This window comes from Colletes gigas, unplaced genomic scaffold (assembly GCF_013123115.1).
Source record: "Colletes gigas isolate AHSC1104 unplaced genomic scaffold, ASM1312311v1 Colletes_gigas_Sc00007, whole genome shotgun sequence".
NCBI lineage: Eukaryota > Metazoa > Arthropoda > Insecta > Hymenoptera > Colletidae > Colletes > Colletes gigas.
In genome coordinates, this window is record NW_025106636.1 from 2,393,079 (window position 1) to 2,405,983 (window position 12,905).

At 48.1% G+C, this 12,905-nt stretch overlaps 1 protein-coding gene across 2 annotated transcripts in view; it reads right to left on the reverse strand.

Moving 5' to 3' along the window:
* LOC122396431 (RNA-binding protein Musashi homolog 2) overlaps positions 1–12,905 on the reverse strand; it is a 74,566-nt gene that overhangs the window by 12,772 nt on the left and 48,889 nt on the right. For both annotated transcript variants that reach the window (XM_043394815.1, XM_043394814.1), the window contains one exon: positions 415–655. In XM_043394815.1, the coding sequence (XP_043250750.1) occupies positions 415–655 (241 nt within the window). The remainder of the gene's footprint in view (positions 1–414; positions 656–12,905) is intronic.

Below are 12,905 nucleotides of genomic sequence, written 5' to 3' on the forward strand. Positions count from 1 at the left end.
AGGAAGAAACTGGTGCATCGAATCTCCTCGAGGCGAATTAGCGTTTCGACTTTTTTTTTTCTTTTTTTTTTTTTTTTTAAATTTTTGTTCTTTGTTATCCCCTCCCCCCACTCGGAGAGCTTTTCGGCTCGGCCGACACACCGATGCGAACGATTTGACCTATCGAGGAGGAAATGGACGAGAATTTGAAAACGCCGGTGGCCCGTTTACGAGCTTGCCCTTCGTGAAACCTAGTCAGAAACCGTCGTTCTACAATTGTACTCGTAGAGCACCCGCGCTCTACGAATCGTTTCTCGTTTTCGACCGAGTGTTTAATCGGTACTCGATATAGACGAACGTTTCTCGAACGGGCTCGCGAACGGGCTACTGTCGAAGATGGAGGAGCCGAGAGAGCTTTCCATCGAGTAGACCGACCTGTGTGACCGGATCCTTCATGATGAGGACATCGGTGACGGTGCCAAACATGCCAAAGTACTCCCTGAGCTTCTCGCTGTTGGTCTGCCAGGACAAGCCACCGACGAACAGTTTGCCCGGTGCCGGGTCGCCTCCGTTTGGTGTACTTCGACCGGAACTGCCGGAATGGCTACCGTTTATAGGTACCAGGGCGTTGTGAAAATCGTGCTCGATCGCACCGTTCGCCGCTTCCATACTGGCGCTGAAACATAACGAATCGGTGGTAAATTAGAAGGTTGGCCCGTTCGACCGAATTTCGAATAATTTCGCGCGCGGTGACTCGAAAAGACCAACGAAAGTTTATCTTTTGTTCCAAGGAGACCCCGTCCGTCGTGCATACTTTGCACACCTACGTATATTTCTGAACGGCAGTTCTACACCGATACCGATAAAATATCTGGCGACGGTGCTTTTCTCTTATCATTTATTTAGCAGTAGACGACGGGCTACTAGTATTTTAATTAACGGTGTGCCGCGTTGAAAAAGCTTTTCCCAGTCGCTGGGTTCTTTACCGGCAATTTACTGCCCGATCTGGAGCTAACCCGAACCTCTCGTTTCCTTTTTCACGTTTATGTTTATGCCGCGTGGCATTAAACGAACCTCTATAGAGCCTTTTGAATATTTCAAACGCGTCGAAACGCCCTTCGAATCCAGCCTCGCTCCCACTAAATATTCCCCTCTATGCTCGCGCGCGCCCCCCCAGCCTCAAAAGCGTCATTGTTGCTCACGCAATTTTATTAATTACCGATCTTTTCACGGATCGAAGCCTGTTGCTTAGTTCGCTGCAAAGGTGAAAAATAAAAGCGAGCTTGGAACGTGTACAACGTGGCAAATATTCGTCCGAAGTTAATCGATAAGAAGCAACGAAATCTTGCGAAAGAAAAACTTCCCTCTATTTTTGTTACCAGGTGATACCGCTGATCGTATTAAAAGCTTGCGTGCTCTTGGCGATACCACTGATAAGCTGCCACAGGATGTTTTTCACCACGATCGATGTTCAGTAAGTTGGTCTGCTTGGCGCAAATTTGAAAAGTAAAGGGTTTTCACGCGAATCGGTGAGAAAATGTGAACCGTGACGAAAGAAACGCGCTATTCGCAAACAGATTTCGCAAATTTGCTTGCTTCGATAATTTAATCGGAGCTTTTCTGTGCGCAGACTTGGCGGCTATCACCGTTACGAAATTCCGCCCGTTCCACGGTTCATCGATCTACGGAATCCTCGAGTTCTGAAGGTAAGTGGCCTTTAATTACCCTTTGCAACGTTTCCGTGATTACACCTCCTGTCGATAGTTGGATCTCTGCGTTCGAAAACGCGAAAGAAACCGCGGTCCTACACGATGTACGCAAGTACGGGGAACGATTTTATCGAACGGTATTCGATACCGATCTGTCAACTTTTTCTCGTTGGATATAAAAAATAAGTGTGAGGTACCCAGACAACGGTTCTTTATTACCAGCAGCGTGCTCGAGTAAGAAACTTGATCATTTAAAAATAATTCTGGATAAATTGGTTCGAGCACGGAACGGCCAGTTCTGACTGCCGTTTTTCTCTGTCGCGGCGGTAAGATTTAATCGGCCAGACGAGAACGCGTCGCTAGACTTGGCCACTGTTTCGCCGATCCACCGAGCGAATAATTGGGAAAGATAACGGCGTTTCCGCGTGGGAAAAAAAAAAAGAATGATAAAGACTTCGAAGACGCGGCAAACAGCCCGAAACACGAACGAGTAAGCACGAGGGCGTTTGCCCGGTACTTTCTTGGAAAGAACGCGTGTTCCATATGCGCGTACGTATACACGCGTCGATATCGAATCGACCAGGGGCGAAGACTACGCGACGATATTTTATTTTCTCTCCGCTGTCACCCTTCGTTACTCGTAACTGCTATCGATTCGCCGTCTCTGTCCGCTACGCGGAGTTACAACGATGCCGCGACTCCCGCGAGATTCCCATCCGGCCGATGTATCCGTCTATCTTCTTCATCCATCACAGTCGCCGTGCAAACTACCAATCGTCGTCTATTATCCATACTCCGAATCGAACCGAAGCTGCGTTCTCTCCTCTCTTTTCCTTAACTCGTTTGTTTCCATTGTTGGCCGTTGTGAAATCTTGCCAACGTGATCGTCATTTACGATTATAAATAAAATAATTTATCCAATAGCCAGAGTTTATTGCATGGGTACGGGAGATGTACTGTTACAATTAGTACGCGTCGCTTGGAAATTCTTTTCAATCTCCTGCATCAATTAAAAACGAGCAAAACAAGTTGAGAAAAGTTCGATGGAAGATCGGTTGGAGGGAACTGGAGAGATGTACGCTGTTGGCTTTTGCCCCAGGATCTGCTAGAAACAGCGTACATTCACCGGAAGAAAGGAACGTGGGAGTGGTGGGTCGAGGGTAGCGGAAGAGCTGCACGTTACTCTGGTTCGGTTCTATCGCCGCGAGGAACGCGAACAGAGCGTACGTATCACGAGGATATTCGGGGTGCAGAGGTCGTGGAGGCGCGCGTCGCGCTGCTCTGCTCTGCTCGGCTCGGTTCGCTCGGTTCGGCTCGACTCGGCGCAGGCTCTAGCCGAAGGTCCCGGGTGTAGAGGGAAACAAAGAGAAAAGGGGTGTTTGCGTGCGCGCGTACTACGCCCCTGAGGGGAAAGCGAGAGAAGAGCGAGCGTGCGCGAAATAAAGAAGCTCTGTAACGCGGTTCACGGTGTAGGAAGCATGACAGAGACTAAGCAAAGAGAACTAAGAACAAGGACGACGAACCGGCCAGCGATGGAATTAATTCGAGCTCCTCGCTTCTTACCCAAGGATTCTCTAACGGATTCGATTCCTTTGACCAGTAGGTATAGCGGTATATGGTACCTTGGCGAACGACGGAACGAAACTCGACCGACGTACGCCGTTTGGCGATTTCGCAGTCGCGTCTACGTGGGAATTTATTTAAACGGGTCGTCGTTCGGCGATAAGTCTTGTATTATAGTTTTGAAACTGCGGGTAAGATGCGCCGCTAACCTGAACGGGCTCGAACGAAAGCATCGATGGTACCCCGCCGCTCGTAAGGGTATTGTTCCCATCGCTATAGCCAGACAAGCTGGAAAGAGAAAAGCAACCGGAGACCAGAGAAAGAGCGAGTCCAAGCGAAACGGGCCGAGGGAGTCGAGCAGCGGGGGTGGAGAGGCTGAGGCTGAGGCCGAGGGCGAGGGTGAGGATGAGGGTGAGGGTGGTTTGGGCAGCGGGGGCGAAGGGTAAGAGTACGCGCAGCTGGTGGATCAATACGCCCCTCCGTTCCTCCCTCTCCGAGTTGTCGCACGATCCCTTTTGCAATGTTCCGCCCCTGCGGAACGTCTATCGGAAGATGCGACGCTCTTTTTCGCTTTCGCCGGCAAATGTCCACGTAAACTCGTCTCTCTCGTTGCTGCCACTCCGCATTAACCAGCTTTTTCTTCCGTGCTCCTTCCCGTTGCGTCTCGTTGTCCCTCTTTCGAAATTCCAAACGAGCACTTTTTTTTTTATCCACCCCCGAGAAATTGATCCGCGAGCACGCTAGCTTCGCGGCGACGCGTCGCGATGGTTGTTGCTCGTTTCGTCCAACGATCCTCGGAAACTTCCTCTTTCGAGCAGCCCAAGCTATTTTGTAAATTTACTTTGACCGATCCCGATGGTTGTTCTTTTCGTGAAACGGAGACGATATTATGTAATTATTCTACTCTCCGGCAGTTCCATTCCAGACACAATACACCTGTACATCACGTTTCCCGCAAACGAAAGGGAGTGGATTTCTTTATGTAAAAACAACTTCGTTGTACGGACCAACGATTCAAGGCGAAATAGCTTCGGCCGTACACATGGGCCGACGGTCATCTGTTAATTCTGATCAGGAGAAACAGTCGCGGACCGCACGAATACTCCTTTTTCACAAGGATCGCGCGATCGATTAATGCGAAAGTTGACGGTTGATGGTTGACGAACATTGACCGTGACCCTTTGTTCGGAAGGAATCGCTATTCACGCTGGGAACTGCGTCGTTTGTAACTTGAAATCGATCAAAAATGGAGCAACGACGGAATAAATTGGAAAATTGCGATCGAACGATCCACCATGGCAGCCATGACCTGGATCGTTTCGAATACGGAAATGTGGAAACGCGCAAATGCGCAAATCGAGCGAAGAGGAAGCGAGGATATAAATGAAGAACCCGGTGAGACGAGGCAAAGCAAGGAGGAGAGAAAACTGGACACGAGTACGATTCCAATATTTCCAGTATCGATAGACAGCCCGTGCTGCCGCCGTGCCGGCAGCAACATCGGCGTCGGCGTCGGCGTCGGTGGCAGCAGCGCACAGCACAGCACAGTTCCCGCTGGCCCTCGGCAACGTCGAGGGTTACTTTCCTCCCTTTCTCTGCCGCCCTTCTTCAGCCTGGCCGCGCGCTCCCTCGTCTCTCTTCGTCGCGCCGGCTTTCCCTCGAGGCCGTGCTCGCTCGCACGCGGAATATGCGCGGCTGGACACGCGCACTAACCATCCTTTCACCCTTACAGCTTCGGTCGTGGGGCTCGAGCAATCGAGGAGAGGGTGCACGCTTTCAGCCCTGGTGGGGTTTCGAACCTAGAGGAGAACCTCCCTCGGCTCCGAAAGAGGGGGGGAGGAGGGGGCAGGGTGCGGAAGCGGCGCCGACACCGAGCGACGCAGTGCCGTCGGGACGCTCGACCGTGCGATATCGTCTCCGCAAGAGTCAACTCGACGCCGCCAGCACCGAAGCCACGACCACGACCACGACCACGACCACGACCACGACCACGACCACGATCACGATCACGATCACGATCACGACCACGACCACGACCACCACGCCACACGGCTCTCCAAACTTTGCTTACTTTGCCGTCCGATGATCCTTATACGTTGTTGTCGGAAACACCGCGCGAAAAACAACTCGACAAAGGTTTCGGTTTGACCAAACTACCGGAAAACTCCTCGTTCGAGGACCTCGCGAGATCTGGACGAGGCGAGAATTTCACTCGAAACAGTCCCGTAGGACAGTGTTTCGGCTATGACGGGGCAAACGCGACGATGCGGTTCGATCACCCGACTACTTGGACACGATGCAGTTTTGGATGCTTGCCGGGGATATTGTCTTGTCACAGCAGTACGTCTTTAAAGAGTTACTGGTGTGATGGGACATTGTCCTCGTCTCGTGGCCCTCGTCGAAGGAAGCTCTCATCAACCCGACTCGATACAGTGCTTTCTCAATAGATTCTCGAGTGGAACAGACGTTAACAAAGTGTTTCAGGCTCGAATTGTGCTTCGTGACGCGCGTACACGATCGGAGAATTTTTCAGGCGTCCAAGGAAACACCCAAGAATTCGATTTCGACCGATTCTGTTGGCGATGACCCTTGCCGAGGTGTCTCTTAATTCTTCCCAACGTGGATGACACGGGCATTTCCGGTCGATAAGGCAGCTCTGTCGGAAGGTGCGACAGCTCGCTAGTTACGCTGGTCGATGGGGGAAACTAATTTTCCTCGTTGTTGGCCATCGTGAAGATATACAAATCGGAGTCGCGCGTCAAACCTAACCGTTCGTTTTTTCATTCGCTAGATTGATTTGTCGAAAGGAACTCGACCTGCTATCCGTTCCGGACATACGAAAACCATCGGCAACAGTGGATCACGAAACGGTACCCTCGATGGAATCGCGTATTGTACTGTCTAGATTCGCAAAATGGCCGTAGCGTTGACGACGTCGTTCGTTGACGCTGTGTTTTTCTCGCATGCCGGCGCGACGGTTCGTTGATCCAATACGCGTTCTTTTTTTTCGACAACGTACTTCCCTTCAGCCCCTACGAATCTACCGATCAAAGTTCGAATCGTTCCAACGAAACAGACTCGAGTGACAATATTTATCGAACATGTCGATAAATGGATGCAACCTTTCGAACGATGGACCGAAAATCATTTTTCCACTGGTTCGTTGGTGGTAATTGTACGCGTTCGATTTTCCGATATAATTTATCGAGCGTTCGTGGGATCGAACGGTGACGAAATCGACGTGGCCTACTTCTACGAAATAGCCCCACGATTCCTTCCGTCGTTTCAACCCCAAAGTATCTGCAGTCGTTTGCTGAATAATGAATCAGCCTTGTTTCCGTGCGCGACTCGGTCTACCGAATTAGAGCGGCGCCACGACGGGGTAGTGGAGAACTCGAACGGGGTCGATGAAAAGGTTAACGCCGGGTTTAGGTCGATCGTAGGTTTCTTTCTCTAACACTCTAGCCAATCCCCCTCCCCCATTTCTCTCTTTCTCTCTCTCTATCTCTCTCTATCTCTGTCTCGCTCTAGCCAACTCCCCCTCTAGGTTGCTTGGTTTCCCCAGTTTCGAACAGAGTTTCCACTAGTCACGACAACGTTCGATCGGTGTCTGAATTACGTATACGAATACACTCGTAACTCGCTAAATCCACGTTTAAGAAACCCACCTATACTCGATGCAAATCTTTTGTTTCTTTCTTCCAACGACCAATGGATTCCTCAAATTTGTCGAAAACTGTAAACAAAGAAGGACCGGTCCAAGATTCCGGCAACCTCGATGTTAAATATCTATTCAAGATCTTCGATTCCGATCGAGAAAATGATCAATCTCGATCGAGTACCTTATTAACGATTCTCCCTTCCAACCACCGGCCTAGCCTGCCCAACAGTTTCCACCGAAACCTTGTTTTAGCAAATTCACAGAGTGACGTTTCGCGATTGAAATCAATGTCCAGATGGCGCGTGTTTCCGTTAACCATTGCTTGGATACGATCTTCCGTGAAACTTGTACGAAATAATTTGTTGTAATAAATTGATATCGAAGCAACAGCATCCGGAGAGTTCCGAGTAAATATAGAGAAATAATCGATAAAATGGGGTAAACAGTAACGAGGCAGAATCGTTAGAAAATGAGTAGACATCGAAGCGAGAATTGATTAGCCGGTGGATTAACGGGCGCGGCACGTCTGCGATTCGAAAGAGAGAAGCTTGGAGGTCGTCGTCTGTTGGAGTTGAATTTCACGGGTGGTGGTGGTGGTGAAGTCGATGATATTGCTGGTCGTGCTCTACCCTTGTAGGTGCACGTGGAGGTGACGTAGCGTTGGTGGTTGCTAGTGTTGGTGATGGTGATGGTAGTGGTAGTAGTAGTGGTGGTGGTGCTGGTGGTGGTGGTGATGGTGGTGCTGCTGGATGGATGGGTGGGGTGGGTTGTCATCTAATCTTTCTACCAGTTGGTAGAGGGCACAGCCACCAGGTGGCGACACGTCCAATACCGGAAGAGAGGGTGGATGCACGAACGAGGAGAGGGGTAGGAGGATCGAAAGGAGAGGCAGGTACCCCCATCGGACCGGTGCGTTGGTTAGTCGCGTCGAAGACTGTGTGCCGTACACCTGCGCCATTTTTTTTGCGGAATCATTTGAGGGACCAGTGCAAAAGGAAAGCGGAAAGACGATCTATGAGAAAGCAAAAGGATTGGATCACGGAGACATGTAGAGAAGAAGAAAAGAATTCGCCATGTTCATCCCCGTGAGAGACACCTTAGACAAGAAAACCCCATAGATGTGTAGAGGCTAGAGTATCACATCGTCGCGCGCAGATGTCGTTGTTGTGTAGACATTGTTATAGATTAGATAGAAAATCCGTTTTAGACATCTGTATTATATGTACATTTCTGTATCTATTTATACATGTTGGAAATAGATTTAGCTTTAATCGAGGAAAGACTTGTTCCTCGTTCGAGAAATTATCTGTACACCTCGCTTGAATCGATGTATATGTGTGTTTGTATGTGACGGGGCGAAGCCGGCTCACGATCGATTTTGCCACGATCCTAGTACACACTCCGCGTAAAAAGTTCCGTTCAAATACTTCATACTACGCAATTTGGTAAATAACGTTTAAGGGATACTAAAGGCGAACGAGCAACATCTTATTGAAAATAACAACGAGCAATTTGCATGCATTGCGAGTTGGTATAGATTCTGTAACTAGGCTCTCTGCATACACGTAATCGTAACCATATTTGTTAAGCACCACTGCCCGTTGCGTATCATAGAAATGCACACACGTACACGCGCGCGCTTTCGTAGACTATAAACTTTCTGCAATATTTCGTTTAATATCGGTTAAGGTAATTGTTTGTTTCGCAAGGATAAGCACTACTCGCTAACGAACCTTCGACGAAAAGCATGTAAAGACCGGTAACATACGAGGGACTGAAATATCAATAAATCTAAATGATATTGATCAAGTCACGAATCGTCTACACCTTCCTTCATCCAGAAATGATAGAATAAAACACGTTAGTTTCTATTTACGTTTCTAATTCTATCGGGGGGGGAAATCAATATTCGTTAGGGACGGGAACCACGGTAATTCGTTTGCAAGTTACACGCGTAAACGTCCATTATGATAATTATACCGTACCGTGATCAAAGGGGTTAAACGTCACGCGTCACGTAACAACCCTATGCGCGTGCGCGTCTCAAGATGCTTTCGCGGTTGACTTTTTTCATTGGGGAGGACAACCGAGAAACCGACTCAATTTATTTTAATTTGGGCGATATTAATTTTAATTAAGGCGTACAATTAACGCGGAACACATCGTCGTTGACGAGCGAAACCGGATGAAAACGTCTCCTCCCTAAAGACTTTACGGGGAATTCTCGAGGGTGATACGTTGGTTGAGAGCTACCTAATGTTCGTCAAGGTGTGCGTGTATGCGACTGCGTGAACGCGCATGCGCACGTCCATCGGGTCAGGTGTTCGAGCGCACAACAAGTGCACATTACAGGACGCAAATGCGCGAAACGCGTCGTTGAGCATTCGATAATATACGTGGGTGAATGTCCCTTTAATCTTTTCGACGTTAAAACCTGCTAGCACACACGGTGTTTGCAACGATCGACAAATTTGTGGTTAGAAATCTTTGTTTGTTTCTATTTTCCGATCTAGTCGCGAAACACGATAACGTATCGAACGATAGTGTCCCACAATTTCCCTTTTTTCCTGTTTTCATCTCTCTCTCACGGTATCCTTCTTAAGATAGTTCTCTCTGTCTTTCGGTTTGTGTATCCGGCGGTCGCTGTTATTGGATCAATACGCGAGGATCCAATTAATCCACGGGGGGGTGCCCTCGACAGATGGCCTATGGGTAATACCATACCCTCGTGCATTAACCCTCCTAAACCACAACCACTCGCGTCGACGACGTCTTGTATGTTACGCGGACGCAAGCCACAACTTGGATCTCGCGATCTCTGCGAGTTGTCACGACTATTTGGAACAATCTGCTCTTATCCAGGGGACGATTATTTTTTAGTTCGCTCCCGGAACGCTCAACCCATTCGAGCATCTCTCTTACTCTTCTCCTCCTTAGTATCGGAGACCGTATACCCAAAACGAGTGAAAATGTTTATCGCGTGTGTTGGAACGAAAAGCTCCAAAGCGTCTTCAAACTATCTGGGCCACTCCTATTACCGAGCAGCCCCCATCAACTTCATCGGTTTCGCGAGCTAACGAGCAACCCGACTTCGAGCCCGAGTTTCCGTTCCTCGTTCTCGTGCCACCAACTACCTCGAACCGGCAAAAAGAGAAGGATAGAGCTTCGAAATCCCGCTTCCCGGCCTGAATGGCTTTCCTCTCGCTTTTCCGTGCTATTCACCGACCAATTAAATCGTCGCTCGGCCTTCCAGGCGTTAACGAGGTCTTTTTCCGTGGTTAACGGAAACCAACGTAGACGAGTTGGGATCAAACGAGGATCTTGGAGATCTTGGGAGCGTTCCTATCGATGAAAAGTTTACGTAACGACTCTGCTGGTCTTTTATCTTGATGTGCTGGACCGAGTGATCGCGCCCAAGGATTAATTTCGGAGCAACGTGTCGTTAGGTTTAGAGAACCCCGCCCTTAAACGACTCGTCAATTTTTCTTTTCTTTTTCCTCTCTATGATCGAGTTTGATCGGTCAAAGAGCATGTCGCATCGACTGACCAACTATCTATTCGTTACAAGTCCGACCAGGTACACTCGAACGTACGACTCGTGCAACTAGAGACTGACAGACGTTGTGTATTGGATTAACATTCTCGAGGGGGTATCCGATTCATCGTCAGCTTTTCTCTTTATATCGATAACGGACTGATCGAAGAGAACGTGGCAGAGATAGAGAAAGATAACACGTTCCTTGTTATCGTTCGGTGGTCGACCGAATGTTCTGCAACGAAAATCGATTGAAAATGGCTACGTATCGACGATCGAAAAACATCCAAATTTCGGACAATAGTTTCCCAAAATGATTAAACATATTTTTAAGCAGAATCAAAAATTTGTCGTATCGTAAAGATATTGCAGCCGGAATCTAAGAAACTATTCATCGATCATTACTATGGTCGCGGGTAAATGTAGCTTGATAAATGGTAAAACGCGCAAACGAGGAAATGGCTTTGCTACTAGCCGGTAAACTGAATTCCTGCGATGCCGAGAACGCACCACATTACCGACGCCTCCAATGTCGTTCTATCGACCGAACAATTCCATGAAATCTCAGTAGTTTCGTCTCGTCGCGAGCCAACCAATCGGTGCGCGTCGTACAGAGGGATGCAGCGAATAAAAAAAAAATGACGAGACCTTGATAAAATTGCATACCGATAACGGAATTTTTTTAAAGACATCTTTGCACGACGCTCGACTCGATAATGTAATGCAGAACGCGACGCGACGCGTAAAACAGCAAAGCGTTCGTTCGACGATAGGAAAAGCGATTTCCTTTCGAACGTTCCCAAGAAGCTGATGCGCTTGAATATTAATACCGCGTCGCTGAAGATTCCTTCGTATCGTTCCCCGTTTTAAAATCACCAACAGAGACTATTACACGCTGATAAATTTGTTCGTTGCGTTCCTCGGTGAAGAAAATGATTTTCGTGTCTGCAAAGTTCGCCGCGTCCTGCTTTTCTATTCTCTTCCGGCCGGAACGTCGCTAAGAATTTTTCGCTAAACTCTGTCTTATGAATTATTTACAGGCTTCTCCGACTTTTTATAAAAAGAGATTTCGAGTCAGCGCCACAGTTTTCGCTCGATAAAATTTGTAATTCAATTCGGTATGCTTTTTTCCATGTTTTCCATCGTTCTTCAGTTACATTATCATCGCACGAAAAGGAAACAGTTTCACAAAAACGTATTATATTACATTCGAAATTCCAGATACGTCGAGCAGACGTTCGAAATAATTTCAATTAATCTCTGATGCATTGTTCGCGAACAGCAAACGCGGAGAAAAGATGAAAGTGTATTGGGTGGAGGGCGTTAGGTTCGGACAAATCGGGCCCGCATCGTATGCACGATTTCGTTCGTTATCTCCGACAGACCGGAAAGGATTCCGCCACCTTCGAGACTGTGCGTGGAGGCTCTGCTCAATCGTTGGATCTCGATTTCGCCCTTCTTTTTACCTCTCGATCGTGGATCGCGCGTTATCGCGTCCATCTTCCGATTCACCCCTCGATACATTCTCATTCTCTTTCTCGCGGAGCATGCACCGACGTTCGAACGGAAGTCGAACGAACCACCGAATCTTTTATTCCCTTCAGAAGGAAACCACTTGGCGCCCTCGCGGCGCGGTTGCTTCCGAATCAACTCCACAAAGAAGCACTTGAAACACCGACGGTTATCGGGCACTGGTTATATTACTAGGGGATTTGGTTTCTGCTCTCCTTCGTGCATACGCGAGTCACGGAAGAACGTCATTGATTGCTCCAACTAATACGAAGACAAATAAAACTAAACTTTCGACTATGCACTAAAAAATAACACGAAATACTATAATTTTGAAACGCATGCACGTTTATTGCGTGAAAACAGTCTACTCTTTCTTGGGCATTTTCCAATCTTAATGTATCATTATCAATAATGGAATATCCAACGCATCGCTTCGAGTAATTGGATAATTGCTACCTCTAATACTTTTGATTCGTTGTTTGAAAATGATAATAGACGTTTTGTCGCGTACTTAAAGAATAGCAAGATCCACGTGTCGTCGTCGAAGGTTTGGGTTAACATTAATTCACGCGTCGATGCAATACAACTGCACTCGATTCGCGTTCGAGGTGCTCCGATCGATACGAAAGTTGGTCGTCACGGTGCTGAAAAAAAAGCCAACGCGTTCACCCTTTAACGAGAGCCGTGCGATTATTCGAAAAACTTTGATCGTTCGTCGAACAAAGCCGGCTGGAATTTTTATCGGAATTTTGTTGGGTTCGGAAAGAGAAACAAGCGAGGAAAAAAGAACGTTGCTCGTGTATAAACGGTGTTTTTTTCCGCAAACGTCGACAAGCAAAAGTTCTTCGCCCGGGATTGTATCATTCGACGAGATGCATAAGTGGAATCGCGTGCGATTTATTTTCAGATCGAGCCGAAAGGACGAGCTTATCGTTGTCTCCGAGCG